Here is a 17,500-nt window from a genome sequence, read left to right on the forward strand (position 1 = left end):
CTGTGTGTGTGTGTGTTTGTCTCTTCTTCTTCCTCTACCCCCCCTCTCTCTCTTTCTGTGTGTGTGTGTGTGTGTGTGTGTGTGTTACATCTTCGTTTCTTATGTCGTTGTTCCATTATTTTCTCTTTATGTCGTTGTTCCAATACTTTATCTTTATGCCTGTACTTTCCTGATGTTGTTTATTTGATAATAGATATTACGACTGTTTGGATGTGCTATCTGCTGGTCAGTCATTCACAACACGATGACGGGTTTGTCGAAAACAATTAGTCAGTTCTTTCTGTCTTTCACTGTATGTGTGTCTGTGAAGGTGTTAGTGTGTGTGTGTGTGTGTGTGTGTGTGTGTGTGTGTGTGTGCATGCATGCGTGTGTGTGTATGCATGTGTATACGCATATGCATATGTATATTATTTGCATGCATAAATACATGTGTATGTAAGTAATGGTGTTGTATTTCAGCAGCAGTGGCTAAGCATGTCGTATTTTATTTGATTGATCCGAAAGATATTTGTGTACATAAATGATCGCACAAATACATCATGCATGTATACATCATGTTTTAAATACACACAGCACATTTTAGTCATTTAGCAAAGAACTTAAAACCTTTTTATCAGTTGTTAAAAAAAAATAACAAAGAGCAAGAAAAAGATGGAAAATTGAGAGGCAAAGTTCACACAGTTTCAGTTTCAGTTTCACTTTCTCAAGGAGGCGTCACTGCGTTCGGACAAATCCATACACGCTACACCACATCTGTTGAGCAGATGCCTGACCAGCAGCATAACCCAACGCGCTTAGTCAGGCCTTGAGTGCATGCTTACATATTTGTGTACCTATGAAAGTGGATTTCATTTTACGTAATTTCGCCAGAGGACAACACTCTCGTTGCCATGGGTTCTTTTTCAGTGCGCCAAGTGCGTGCTGCACACGGGACCTCGGTTTATCGTCTCATCCGAAAGACTAGACGCTCAGTTTGATTTTCCAGTCAAACTTAGGAGAAAGGGCGAGAGCGGGATTCGAACCCACACCCTCACGGACTCTCTGTATTGGCAGCTGAGCGTCTTAACCATTCTGCCACCTTCCTCCTCGTTCACACACACACACACACACACACACACACACACCCTCAGACACACATACAGTGAAAGACAAAAAGAACTGATTGTTTTCTTCAAACCCATCCCCGTGTTGTGGATCACTGACAAGTGAGTAACACAACCAAACAGTCGTGATATCCCATAACAAACAATGAAGTACATGTGTGAAAATTAAATAGAACAACAACAACAACAACAACAGTGACGTCACAACACACACAACACATGTGCACACACACACACACACACACACACACACACACACACACACACACACACACCACACACCATATCAACACAACAAACAATCACATGTTTTGAGAGAAATTTTACTTTAATTCATAAACCAAAAAGAAATGTGCAAAACGAGTAACAAAAAGATCAATATTTCAGGAATCATTATTTTCTTTAACATTCACAGTTATTTTTGATACAAACAATGTCAGTGTTTTAACAGTTATTGTTTTTGACATACGAAACAATGCTTGTGTTTTTAACAACAATAGTGATAATCATAATAATTATAATGATGATGATAATGATAATAGATAAATAATAATGATTTACAAAGCATCTTTCCATGTAAAATATACTTAACTGCACTGGAAAATGCATTTGAAACAAGCATTCAAAAACAAAAATGAAAAACACATGCATATCCCTGCATAGTAATCCAACCAAACATTTACACACAAATCTTTGTTCAAACACAAAATAAACTCTCACTACACAACACTTATCATACATCACAATACCTAAATAATATACATTTCATATAATAATAATAATAATAATGGATACTTATATAGCACACTATCCAGAAATCTGCTCTTGGTGCTTTACAAAAACGCTTTGTTAACATAAAACATTACATCTATGTTACATACACACACCAAAATATGACTACACACACACACACACACACACAGACACACACTGCATACATACATTTTAACAATACATGTGTATCTAACAGCTACCCTAACACATACGCACACATAGGCAGGCACAAACTTACATAAATGCACGCGCACACAATACACATTCATATACATGTATGTAGCTATGTACACATACATATGTATACACACATATCACAATGCTGGAGTCCAAAATCACCACACTTTAAAACTCTAACATCGTGAGACTTCAGAATCATATCAGAATACTTAAATGCCATTCCCAAACACTTAGGGCCAGTCAATGCCCTGTCTCTCAAACAAATCCAGTGTGATAAATAGAATTGTGCAATCAACAACTATCTCCCTGAAGATCTAGTCATCAGCCCCATCCATATGTAATATGCGGCTTCTGTTCAAACGTGTGTGTGTGTGTGTGTGTGTGTGTGTGAGAGAGAGAGAGAGAGAGAGAGAGAGAGAGAGTGTGTGTGTGCATGCATGTGCGTACGTGTGTGAATATGCACAAGATTTTGTATGATACGCACATGTATGTATTCTAATTTCTAGTGCATGTGTTTGTGCATGATTTTCAATTTCTGTTGGTACCTTGTTATGTACTACCCCCCGCCCCCTCACCTCCCCCCCGACCCCCTCCAATATTCCTTGTGTCCCCGGTACACTTGGTAATAAAGACATATTCTGTTCTATTCTATACGTCACAATACACAAAGAGCCATAGACCTGAAAGAACAAAGCTTCCAATCAGTCCCCCCCTTGCCCCCCCCCCCCTCCCCCCAACATATCACCATACATGGAAAACACAAATCAGTCCCCCCCCCCCCCCCCCAACATATCACCATACATGGAAAACACAAATCAGTCCCCCCCCCCCAACATATCACCATACATGGAAAACACAAATCAGTCCCTCCCTTACCCCCCCCCCCCAACATATCACCATACATGGAAAACACAAATCAGTCCCCTCCCTTGCCACCCCCCCCCCCTCAACATATCACCATACATGGAAAGCACAAATCAGTCCCCCCTCCCCCCCCAACATATCACCATAAATGGAAAACACAAATCAGTCCCTCCCCCCCCCCAACATATCACCATACATGGAAAACACAAATCAGTCCCCCCCCCATTACCCCCCCCCCCCCCCCCCCGCCAACATATCACCATACATGGAAAACACAAATCAGTCCCCCCCTTACCCCCCCCCCCCCCCCCAACATATCACCATACATGGAAAACACAAATCAGTCCCCCCTCCCCCCCTCCCCAACATATCACCATACATGGAAAACACAAATCAGTCCCCCCCTTACCCCCCCCCCCCCCCAACATATCACCATACATGGAAAACACAAATCAGTCCCCCCTCCCCCCCCTCCCCAACATATCACCATACATGGAAAACACAAATCAGTCCCCCCCTTACCCACCCACCCCAACATATCACCATACATGGAAAACACAAATCAGTCCCCCCCCTTACCCCCCCCCCAACATATCACCATACATGGAAAACACAAACCAGCACTCATCCATTCCTTGCATCTTGGATTTCATTTTCTTTCTTTTTTTTTTTTAAAGTGGAAAAACACTGAGCTTTTCTGAGGGTCAGGCAGGGAGTTCCAGAGTGGGGCCCAAAACTGAGAAAGATGGGGTTTTATCATCATAGGTTTCAAGGGAGAACCAAGGAACTATTAGCAGAGAGGTGTCAACAGTGCGCAGAGTCCCAGAAGGATGCTATAAATGGAGAAGATGTGAAAGATAGGGTGGTGTATTTGTTGTGACAGAGACACTGAAAACAAGAGACAGACAACTTTGTATTGAATTCTCGCCCTCACAGGAAGCCAGTGAAGCGTTGTGAGCAGTGATGCTGCACTCTGGTGCCTGGGTCCACACAGCATGAGTCAGGCTGCATGACTCGGGATGTGTTCAGTTTATTTTTATCTAGTTTGTTGTCATGGTGACCAGGTAGAATGCGTCAATCCCACAAACACTCCCCCTACGCCTCCTATTTGCCAGAGCCGAGGGCAGACCGGTCCAGCTTGAGGCGGAGGGCGGGGGGGATGTAGGGGTTGGAGTTGCAGTGGCCGTGTCGGTTGGGGATGTCTGACTCCCGGTACACGTGGATCTTGAGGTCACTGCGCAGCTCCACTTCGATCAGCTCCCAGGCCTGGACACAGTGCCACGCCCATGATCAGGATGGTGCTGGTGATAAAGGATGAAGAATGAAAATAGTGAGGTCTATCACCCTCCCCTTCACCACTGCTATCCACCCATCCAGGCCTAACCCACCTAAACACGCACCCCCCAGCCACCCACCCATCTTTCACCCATTACCACTCATTCACACACACACACACACACACACTTCACCCAACAACCCATCACCTATCAATCCACCCTTCACCAACCCCCATCCACCCTTCACCAACCCACCCACCCTTTACCCCTACCCAACACTGAGCCCCCACCCACCTCTGACACACACACACCTTCACCAAGCCCACAACTACTCACCTCCCAAAGTACCTTTCTCACTTAGCGAGGGCCCACCCCACACCCACCCCTCACCCCCACCACTCCCTTCTCACCTCCCCCACCGCCACGTCAGCATGACCTTCACCTTGTCCCCCACCTCCCCGGCGTACCACCCACCCTTCACCAGTCATTTCATCCACCAGTCCACCCACTCTGCACCCACACTTCAACCATTACCCCCACCCCCACCCGTTACCCTCACCCACCCTTCATACCTTCTTTGCCCCCTCGCCCCCCAACTTCTTTGCCCCCCCCCCTACACCCCCACCCCCTACACACCCTTCATATCTTCTTTGCCCCCACCCCCACACCCCCGCACACCCACCCACACACCCTTCATACCTTCTTTGCTCCCCCCACACCCACCCATAACCCACACTTCATCACCCATCCCCCACATCCACCCATAACCCACACTTCATTACCCATCCCCCACACCCACCCATAACCCGCACTTCATTACCCATCCCCCACACCCACCCATAACCCACACTTCATTACCCATCCCCCACACCCACCCATAACCCACACTTCATTACCCATCCCCCCCACACCCACCCATAACCCACACTTCATTACCCATCCCCCACACCCACCCATAACCCACACTTCATTACCCACCCCCCACACACCCACCCATAACCCACACTTCATTACCCATCCCCCACACGCCCACCCATCCCCCACACTTCATTACCCACCCCCCACACACCCACCCATAACCCACACTTCATTACCCACCCCCCACACACCCACCCATAACCCACACTTCATTACCCACCCCCCACACACCCACCCATAACCCACACTTCATTACCCATCCCCCACACACCCACCCATAACCCACACTTCATTACCCACCCCCCACACACCCACCCATAACCCACACTTCATTACCCATCCCCCACACACCCACCCATAACCCACACTTCATTACCCATCCCCCACACACACCCATAACCCACACTTCATTACCCATCCCCCACACACCCACCCATAACCCACACTTCATTACCCATCCCCCACACCCACCCATAACCCACACTTCATTACCCATTCCCCACACCCACCCATAACCCACACTTCATCACCCATCCCCCACACACCCACCCATAACCCACACTTCATTACCCATCCCCCACACACCCACCCATAACCCACACTTCATCACCCATCCCCCACACACCCACCCATAACCCACACTTAATCACCCATCCCCCCCACACCCACCCATAACCCACACTTCATTACCCATCCCCCCCACACCCACCCATAACCCACACTTCATTACCCATCCCCCACACCCACCCATAACCCACACTTCATTACCCACCCCCCACACACCCACCCATAACCCACACTTCATTACCCATCCCCCACACGCCCACCCATCCCCCACACTTCATTACCCACCCCCCACACACCCACCCATAACCCACACTTCATTACCCACCCCCCACACACCCACCCATAACCCACACTTCATTACCCACCCCCCACACACCCACCCATAACCCACACTTCATTACCCATCCCCCACACACCCACCCATAACCCACACTTCATTACCCACCCCCCACACACCCACCCATAACCCACACTTCATTACCCACCCCCCACACACCCACCCATAACCCACACTTCATTACCCATCCCCCACACACACCCATAACCCACACTTCATTACCCATCCCCCACACACCCACCCATAACCCACACTTCATTACCCATCCCCCCACACCCACCCATAACCCACACTTCATTACCCATTCCCCACACCCACCCATAACCCACACTTCATCACCCATCCCCCACACACCCACCCATAACCCACACTTCATTACCCATCCCCCACACACCCACCCATAACCCACACTTCATCACCCATCCCCCACACACCCACCCATAACCCACACTTCATCACCCATCCCCCCCACACCCACCCATAACCCACACTTCATTACCCATCCCCCCACACCCACCCATAACCCACACTTCATTACCCATCCCCCACACACCCACCCATAACCCACACTTCATTACCCATCCCCCACACACCCACCCATAACCCACACTTCATTACCCATCCCCCACACATCCACCCATAACCCACACTTCATTACCCATCCCCCACACACCCACCCATAACCCACACTTCATTACCCATCCCCCACACACCCACCCATAACCCACACTTCATTACCCATCCCCCACACATCCACCCATAACCCACACTTCATTACCCATCCCCCACACATCCACCCCTCACACCCACCCGTCATACCTTTTCTTCGCCCCCCCCCCGCCCCCCCCAACCCCCACACACACACCCCACCCACCCCAAAACCAACAAAACCAAACAACACAAACCCCACTGACCTCCTCCCCTAGCACCTTCTTCAGCTTCTTGCTGAGGGCGGGCCCCGGCATCAGACTGTTGCCCCTGGCCAGCACGCTGTGCTCCCCCCACCGCCCCGTCAGCATGACCTTCACCTTGTCCGCCAGGCAGGGGGCGCCCTTGGCTCCCGCCTCGTCCAGCAGGGAGATGGTGGTCAGCAGCCAGGAGAAGCCTTCGTTGCGCTCCGTGTAGGTGTTCATCAGGTAGCCTGCCCAGGGCACACACAACGAAGGAATCAGCTTTCTTCTTCTTCTTCTGCGTTCGTGGGCTGCAACTCCCATGTTTACTGGTTATGTACACTAGCGGGCTTTTACGTGCAAGACCGTTTTTACCCCGCCATACTTTTGGAGGTGAATGAATGTTGTGATAAGAAACTGCAGGGAGAGCTGCTGGACAGTACAAGATCTTCAGCGAAGAAGACCCCTCAGTCAAGTGTTTCGGCGCTTAACTCTTCACACTCTACGGGGGCCAGGCCACACCCAGGTCATTACTCCTGGATGCCCTTTTATTCTTCTTCTTCTTCTGCGTTCATGGGCTGCAACTCCCGCGTTCACTTGTTCTGTACAAGGGAGTGGGCTATTAGATGTATGACTGTTTTCACCCCGCCATACTTTCAGGGGTGAATGAATGAATGTTGTGATAAGAAACTCTAGGGAGAGCTGGACAGTACAAGGTCTTCAGAGAAGAAGCCCCCCGCTCAGTCAAGTGTTTCGGCCCTTAACTCTTCACACTCCAGGGGACTGGGCCGCACCCAGGTTATGACTCCTGGATGCCCTTGTATGATATGGATACTGATATAGCGCCTATGATATGGATACTGATATAGTGCCTATGATATGGATACTGATATAGCGCCTATGATATGGATACTGATATAGTGCCTATGATATGGATACTGATATAGTGCCTATGATATGGAGACTGATATAGCGCCTATGATATGGATACTGATATAGCACCTATGATATGGATACTGATATAGCGCCTATATGGATACTGATATAGCGCCTATGATATGGATACTGATATAGCACCTATGATATGGATACTGATATAGCGCCTATATGGATACTGATATAGCACCTATGATATGGATACTGATATAGCGCCTATGATATGGATACTGATATAGCGCCTATGATATGGATACTGATATAGCGCCTATATGGATACTGATATAGCGCCTATGATATGGATACTGATATAGCGCCTATGATATGGATACTGATATAGTGCCTATGATATGGATACTGATATAGCGCCTATGATATGGATACTGATATAGCGCCTATGATATGGATACTGATATAGCACCTATCCTCCGTCGGAGATCAAGCACCAAGTGTTTCACAAACACAGGGTCATTTACACAACAGGCTGACTACAAACACAGGGTCATTTACACAACAGGCTGACTACCTGGGTAGAGCTGACTGCCTGGTGGCTGCCATTGCAGGGCGCTCATCATTCGTTTCCTGTGTCATTCATGAGTCAGATTTCAGGCACGCACACATGCACACTCAGACAAATGTTTAACATTCTACGTGTATGACCGTTTTGCTTATTTATCCAGCCATGTAGGCAGCCATACTCCGTTTTCAGGGGAGGGTGCATGGAGGGTGTATGTTCTTGTTTTCATAACCCACTGAACGCTGACATGGATAACAGGATCTTTAATGTGCGTATCTGATCTTCTGCTTGCGTATACACACAAAGGTGTTAAGGCACAAGCAGGTCTGCTCATATGTTGAAGTGGGAAAAACAACACCAACCCACCTTGGAGTCTGTTGTGACACAAACAGTAAAACAACACAATACAAAACAACCTGAAAATATTCAAGTCAATGAACAATAACTAAAAAACCAAACAAAAAAAACAAACAACTACACCAATTTACCTTGAGTCTGTTGTGACAAAAACAGTATAGTAATACAACAAAATACAAAACAACATGAAAATATTCAAGTCAATGAACAATAACTAAAAAAACAAACAAAAAAAAACCCCAAACAACTACACCAATTTACCTTGAGTCTGTTGTGACAAAAACAGTAAATCAACAAAATACAAAACATGAAAATATTCACATCAATAAACGATAACTAAAAAACTCCAAATACACCAATTAACCTTCGAGTCTGTTGTAACACAAACAGTCAAACAACACAATACAAAACAATGTGAAAATCTTCATGTCCATAATTGGCATCAACAACAACTTCAAAACAAAAACCCCAAACACACAAAAAACCCAGAGAACACCAAATCAAAGCTCTTCAACAGAGTGTGGGGAGTGGGGGAGTGGGTGTGTGGGTGGATGGGGGATGGGGGCGGTGGTCAGTGGGGTTTGTGTGCAGTCTGTTTTTGAGACGAGCTTGGGGAACCACCAGGTGTTGCCGGTAAACACATGACAGTGACTGAGATATCACCAGTGGTGACACCTGCTGTTTCTCTACGTGTTTATCACAGCCACACACACACACACACACACACACACACACACACAGAGAGAGAGAGAGAGAGAGAGAGAGAGACATACACACACACACACAAACACACATACACAGAGAGAAAGAGAGAGAGACAAACACACACAAACACACACACACACAGAGAAAGAGAGAGAGAGAGAGAGAGAGAGAGAGAGAGAGAGAGAGAGGAGGAAAATGAGAGAGAGACACACATGCACACAGAAAGAGAAAGAGAGAGAGAGAGGGTCACACACACACACACACACACACACACACACACACACACACACACACAGACAGAAAGAGAAAGAGACAGAGACAGAAAGAGACAGAGAAAGAGAGAGATAGAGAAAGAGATTCAGAGAGAGAGACAGTGAGAGACAGAGATTTAGAGAGAGAGAGAGACAGAGACACACAGACTGAGAGAGAGACAGTGAGAGACAGAGAGAGGGAGAGACAGACAGAAAGAGAGGGAGAGACAGAGAGAGGGAGAGACAGAGAGAGGGGGAGAGACAGAGAGAGGGAGAGACAGAGAGAGAGAGAGAGACAGAGAGAGACAGTGAGAGACAGAGAGACACACAGAAACAGAGAGACAGACAGACACACAGAGACAGAGACAGACAGACAGAGACAGACAGACACACAGAGACAGTGAGAGACAGAGACACAGACAGACACAGAGAGAGACAGACACAGAGAGACAGAGACACCGACAGACACAGAGAGAGACAGACACAGAGACACAGACAGAGACAGAGAGGGTGGCAGGATCAGGGAGTGGAGGTGGGGTAAGGGAAGAGAGAGTGAGAGAGCAAGTCTGAATACATGTGTGTGTGTGTGTGTGTGTGTGTGTGTAAGTGAGTGTGTGTGTGTAAGTGAGTGTGTGTGTCTGTGCCTGTCGGTGTCTGTGTACACAGAGGAGCATACACACACACACACACACACACACAGCCACACAGACAGAGAGGCACACACCATATCAGTTTCAAGTCACAGCATGCCCACTGATCCACATAAACCACACCACACATGTTACAACTACAACAAAAAGAAAAAAAGAAGAAAACCATACAGAGACAGAGAGGTTCAAACCCTCACCCAGAAAGGCCCTGATGGAGGCACACTTCCAAAAAGACAGACAGACAGAGACAGACAGACAGAGACAGACAGACAGAGACAGACAGACAGACAGAGACAGACAGACAGAGACAGACAGACAGACAGACAGAGACAGACAGACAGAGACAGAGACAGAAACAGACAGACAGACAGAGACAGACAGACAGACAGACAGACAGAGAGGTTCAAACCCTCACCCAGAAAGGCCCAGAGGTGGGAAGCCAAAAAGACAGACAGAGACAGAAACAGACAGACAGACAGACAGAGAGGTTCGAACCCTCACCCAGAAAGGCCCTGAGGTGGGAAGCCAAAAAGACAGACAGAAACAGACACAGACAGACAGACAGAGAGGTTCGAACCCTCACCCAGAAAGGCCCAGAGGTGGGAAGCCAAAAAGACAGACAGAAACAGACAGACAGACAGACAGAGAGGTTTGAACCCTCACCCAGAAAGGCCCAGAGGTGGGAAGCCAAAAAGACAGACAGAGACAGAAACAGACAGAGACAGACAGACAGAGACATACAGAGAGGTTCGAACCCTCACCCAGAAAGGCCCAGATGGAGGTGGAGGCCAGGAGGGAGACGTTGGCCCGGCGCCATATGATGCTGTCTGTGTGGTCGATGGTGGACACGGTCACTATGTGCTGGTGGAGCTTCCTCAGCAACCCCTCCACTCCGTCTGTCCACAGGGCAGCGCCCCCAGTGACCAAACGCCACACACAAAGAAAATGAAAAGTTGTGTTGTGTTGTATTGTATTGTATTGTATTGTATTGCTTTGTATTGCTTTGTGTTGTGTTGTGTTGTGTTGTGTTGTATTGTATTGTATTGTATTGCTTTGTATTGTATTGTGTTGTGTTGTGTTGTATTGTATTGCTTTGTATTGTGTTGTATTGTATTGCTTTGTATTGTATTGTGTTGTGTTGTATTGTATTGTATTGCTTTGTATTGTGTTGTATTGTATTGCTTTGTATTGTATTGTGTTGTGTTGTATTGTATTGTATTGCTTTGTATTGTGTTGTATTGTATTGCTTTGTATTGTATTGTGTTGTGTTGTATTGTATTGTATTGCTTTGTATTGTGTTGTATTGTATTGCTTTGTATTGTATTGTGTTGTGTTGTATTGCTTTGTACTGCTTTGTATTGTGTTGCATTGTATTGTATTGTGTTGTATTGTATTGCTTTGTATTGTATTGTATTGTGTTGTGTTGTATTGTACTGCCTTGTATTGTGTTGTATTGTATTGTATTGCTTTGTGTTTTGTGTTGTATTGTATTGTATTGCTTTGTATTGTATTGTGTTGTGTTGTATTGTATTGCTTTGTATCGTGTTGTGTTGTATTGTATTGCATTGTATTACAAAATTGTATTGCATTGTATTGTACTGTATTGTATTGCTCTGCATTTCATTGTATTGTATTGCTTTCTATTGTGTTGTGTTATGTTGTATTGTATTGTATTGCATTGTATTGCATTACTCTTTTGTTACAACAGATTTCTCTGTGTGAAATCCGGGCTACTCTCCCCAGGGAGAGCGCGTCGCTACACTGAGAGTGCCACCTTTTTTTCTTTTTTTTTTCCTGCCTGCAATCGAATCGAAGTGCACGCTTAGCGCATGTAAAAGCAGCCATCACAACTTCCCTGGAAAATCCACTTTGACAGGAAAATATACACTTGCAGGCAGAAAGACCTGACGGTGGTGTTCTCACTGTCGTGACACGCTCTCCCTGGGGTGGGCAGCATCAATTTCACACGGAGAAATACACTGTGACAAAATGCAACACAACAGAATACAACACAATGCAATACAACACATTCACAATACAATACATTACAATACAATACATTCACAATACAATACAGTACAATACATTCACAATACAACACATTCACAATACAATACATTACAATACAACACATTCACCATACAATACAGTACAATACATTCACAATACAAAACATTCACAATACAATACATTACAATACAATACATTCACAAAACAACACATTCACAATGCAGTACATTACCACACATTCACAATACAATACACTACAATACAATACAATACAACACAGCCCCTTCTGAAGAGGTCCAAATACAAATGTGACAAATAAATGCATGGATGAATATATCAATGAACGGAATTAATATCACACAGAAATCAATGAATAAATAGCTTAATAAACAAACAGATATAGAAAGAATTCAACAAATAAACAATCTAAGACAAGAATGAATGAACAAAAGCGTAAATAAACAAAAAAAAAAAAAAGATATCACATATGAAAGGAAAAATATCACACACACACTAACAAAAAAATGTATCTAAAGGGAGAGAAGTCTCCACCTTTATTTTTTAGATTTATAAACAACAATAACACACACACACACAAATCTCCACACAAACACACCCCTCCCCCCCACCCCCCAAACACACACAGAGAAACACCCCTCTCTCCACCCTCACCCCCCTCCACACACAAATCCCCACACAAACACACACAGAGAAACAACCATCAACCCCCCACCCCCACCCCACAACACACACACACACCTTCATTCTTCAGGTCGACAAACTCCCCCCAACACACACACACACCTTCATTCTTCAGGTCGACAAACTCCCCCCCCTACACACACACACACCTTCATTCTTCAGGTCGACAAACTCCCCCCCCCCCTAACACACAAACACCTTCATTCTTCAGGTCGACAAACTCCCCCCCCCCAACACACACACACACCTTCATTCTTCAGGTCGACAAACTCCCCCCCCCAACACACACACCTTCATTCTTCAGGTCGACAAACTCCCCCCAACACACACACACACACCTTCATTCTTCAGGTCGACAAACTCCCCCCAACACACACACACACCTTCATTCTTCAGGTCGACAAACTCCCCCCAACACACACACACACCTTCATTCTTCAGGTCGATCAACTCCCCCCAACACACACACACACCTTCATTCTTCAGGTTGACAAACTCCCCCCAACACACACACACACCTTCATTCTTCAGGTCGACAAACTCCCCCCCAACACACACACACACCTTCATTCTTCAGGTCGACAAACTCCCCCCAACACATACACACACACACCTTCATTCTTCAGGTCGACAAACTCCCCCCAACACACACACACACCTTCATTCTTCAGGTCGACAAACTCCCCCCAACACACACACACACCTTCATTCTTCAGGTCGACAAACTCCCCCCAACACACACACACCTTCATTCTTCAGGTCGACAAACTCCCCCCAACACAAACACACACCTTCATTCTTCAAGTTGACAAACTCCCCCCAACACACACACACACCGTCATTCTTCAGGTCGACAAACTCCCCCCAACACACACACACACACCTTCATTCTTCAGGTCGACAAACTCCCCCCAACACTCACACACACCTTCATTCAAACAGGTTAAGAAAGACTTGCAAGAGGGCAGAGAAAACTATAAGCGGAAAATAGAAAACAAATTACTCAGCAACAACATGAAAGGGGTGTGGGAAGGGATGAAACTAATGAGTGGATACAAAGGTAGGAAGGGGGGGAAAGAAACGGTTTTATCATCATCAGAAGCAAACAAACTGAATGACTTTTTTGCTCGTTTTGATTGTCACGATTTTAGCGCAGAAAGACAAGATTTAAGTGATATTTTAAATGTTAAGAAGGACGAATGCATTGTTGCGTCTGAAGAGGAAGTGCTTTCACAATTAAAACGAGTGAAACCAAACAAAGCACCTGGTCCTGATATGATCCGATCAAATACACTGAAATACTGTGCAGCTCAGCTCTACCATATTTTAACAATTATTTTTAATCAGTCTCTTAGTGAATGCAAAATACCATCTATCTGGAAAACTTCCTGCATTATACCTGTACCTAAGAAAACACATGTTTCATGTATGAATGACCTCCGTCCTGTAGCACTGACATCTGCTGTGATGAAAGTTTTTGAGAGAGTGATACTTGTCTATCTGCAGGAGTCTGTCAAACCATTTTTAGATCCCTTGCAATTTGCATACAGGAGAAACAGATGTACGGATGATGCAATACTGTTTGTCTTGAACAAAATCTATGAACACCTAGACAAATCAAATACCTGTGTCCGCTTGATGTTCTTTGATTTTTCTAGTGCTTTTAATACAATTCAACCTCACCTCTTAGCAAAAAAGCTGATGCACATGGGACTCGCTTTTCCGACGATTTTATGGGTTTTAGACTATCTTACTAAAAGGCCTCAGTTTGTAAAATTAAATGATTTTATGTCTACTGTCTCTTTCACAAACACAGGTGCGCCACAAGGTACAGTCCTCTCGCCTTTTCTTTTTACCTTGTATACGGCTGAATGCAGAAGTCTGACCAATTCGTGTCCCCTCGTTAAGTTTGCAGATGACTCCGCACTGACAGGACTTATTACTGATGACGATGACACTGACTACCGAAGAGAAATTGACAGGTTTGTGAACTGGTGTGAAGAAAATTTCCTTGAGCTGAATGTTGGCAAAACCAAAGAGCTTGTAATCGACTTCAGAAAAAAGAAATCAACTTTAAGTAAAATCATCACAAAAAATGAAGTGGTCGAACAAGTAGACTCATACAAATATCTCGGTGTGATAATCGACAATAAGCTGTCTTGGAATGAAAACTCAACTGCACTCATTAAAAAGAGCAACAGTCGCATGTACTGTCTTAAAAAAATGAAATCTTTTAATGTATGCAAGCAGATGCTCCAAATGTTTTACACATCTGTTGTCTGTAGTGTTTTAACATACGGAGCCGTGTGCTGGGGGGGAAACCTGACCAAACATGACAAAGACAGGTTGGAAAAAGTCATTAGGAAAGCGGGTGGGGTGGTGGGTATAAGACAAGACACCTTTAGCGACATGCACAATAGAAAACTGACTGACAGACTAATAACAATTTTTACCAACGTAAGACACCCACTACATGATGACATTAATAGCAGAAGGTCAGACATAAGTGGTAGGTTTAGAGCTCCACGCGCAAGAACATCTCGATACATTAATTCATTTATTCCTACAGCCATTCGCGCACACAATCAAAACATCCAATACACTAAGTGAACCCTCCCACCCCCCAAGCCCCCTCGCCACAGCAACACCTGAACTTCACCAGCAGACGAGTGTATGGGAGCAGACATTATGCGTGCATGTGGGACCGAGCGGGTGAGCACGGGCAAGCAAGCATTTTTGTGTGTGTGTGATCGGAAGTGATTTTTAAATATTTTCTTATTTTACTTGGATTTCATGTATCTTAATGTTAATGTTCTAATCTTATTGGCTTGACATATGTTATGTGCATGCATACGTTGTTTGTGTGTGTGTGTGTGTGTGTGTGTGTGTGTGTGCATTTTACTTATATATACGATTTATTCCCTTGATGATTTTATTTATGTATTGTTGTACAATACCTTATGGTCTTAACGTGTGTGTGTGTGTGTGTGTGTGTGTGTGTGTGTGCATGTGTGTGTGTGTGTGTGTGAGCGTGTGTGCGTGCGTGTGCGCATGTCATTTTTAGTAATCTTATACCCTTTTTTTTGTTGGATGTTTTCATTTGTTAATATTGTTGTGCAATACCCTATTGTCTTAACATGAGTATGTGTGTGTGTGTGTGTGTGTGTGTGTGGGGGGGGGGGGGGTTAGTATATCGTCAGCTATTGGGAATTCTTATTTGACTAGTTTTAATCTCTTCTTATGTTGCGCATGATTTTATGCCAGTGTTTACAATGAGCCTGTGATTGCACAACTTAATTTCCATGTGGATTAATAAAGTGTTTTTGATTTGATTTGATTTGATTTGATTCTTAAGGTCGACAAACTCCCCCCAACACACACACACACCTTCATTCTTCAGGTCGACAAACTCCCCCCAACACACACACACACCTTCATTCTTCAGGTTGACAAACTCCCCCCAACACACACACACACCTTCATTCTTCAGGTCGACAAACTCTCCACTGCCGGCCGCCTCCTTGGCACTGCTGTTACTGCTGTGTACCACCGCCTGGCAGAGCATGGCACGGGTGACCTTCACCTTGTTCTCACAGGGGTCAAGGACGTGGAGGACCATGGGCAGGGTCACCAGGCTTTGGTGCTCCTGCTGTCGGCGCTTCAGCACCTGGAGAAGAATTTTCAGTTTCTGTTTCTCAAGGAGGCGTCACTGTCTCCCAACAAATCCATGATATATCATTATATGCTACCACTAACCTTCATCACCCCCAAAAACATCTGGTCCTCCAAAGAAACAAACAAGGCAACAAAAGTAGGCATCTTCAATTCCAGCGTGAAGTCCATCCTTCTGACAGATCAGAGACGTGGGGAGTGACCGCAAAACATGCTACAGAAGATCCAGGCTTTCGCCAACAGTTGTCTGAGGTGCATTTTTTAAGACCCGTTGGCCAGACAAAACCAGAAACGAGGAACTGTGGCCAAGAGGGGAGCAGGAACCAGGGGAGGTACAGATCCTGAGACCAAAGTGGGGATGGACTGGCCATACCTTGAGGAAATCACCATCCAGCACTACACGCCAAGCCCTGACCTGGAACCCTCAGTGGAGGTACAGATCCTGAGACCAAAGTGGGGATGGACTGGCCATACCTTGAGGAAATCACCATCCAGCACTACACGCCAAGCCCTGACCTGGAACCCTCAGTGGAGGTACAGATCCTGAGACCAAAGTGGGGATGGACTGGCCATACCTTGAGGAAATCACCATCCAGCACTACACGCCAGGCCCTGACCTGGAACCCCCAGGGGAGAAGGAAGAGAGGACGGCCCAAGAACAGCTGGAGGCGGGACACTGAAGCAGAGCTAAGGAGGCTGGGATCCAGCTGGAGGGATGCAGAAAGGACAACACAGACTCCAGCTGGTGGAGAAACGTTGATGGCCTGTGCTCCACAGGGAGCGAAGGGCC

The 17,500-nt window shown here is 45.9% G+C and overlaps 1 protein-coding gene across 2 annotated transcripts in view; it reads right to left on the reverse strand.

Moving 5' to 3' along the window:
- Nucleotides 1-3,523: 3,523 nt before the first annotated feature.
- The window catches only part of LOC143301968 (uncharacterized), a 68,244-nt gene continuing 54,267 nt past the window's right edge, over nt 3,524-17,500 (reverse strand). The window contains exons 21-24 of one of the 2 annotated variants that reach the window (XM_076616446.1): nt 16,516-16,705; nt 11,088-11,222; nt 6,935-7,161; nt 3,524-4,187 (exon numbers count right to left, since the gene is read on the reverse strand). In XM_076616446.1, coding sequence (XP_076472561.1) covers nt 4,026-4,187; nt 6,935-7,161; nt 11,088-11,222; nt 16,516-16,705 — 714 coding nt within the window. In that variant the 3' untranslated portion in view covers nt 3,524-4,025. Of the gene's footprint in view, nt 4,223-6,934; nt 7,162-11,087; nt 11,223-16,515; nt 16,706-17,500 lie in introns of both variants that reach the window. The other variant, XM_076616447.1, reaches the window with a different exon arrangement.

Source organism: Babylonia areolata, chromosome 28 (genome assembly GCF_041734735.1).
Source record: "Babylonia areolata isolate BAREFJ2019XMU chromosome 28, ASM4173473v1, whole genome shotgun sequence".
NCBI lineage: Eukaryota > Metazoa > Mollusca > Gastropoda > Neogastropoda > Buccinidae > Babylonia > Babylonia areolata.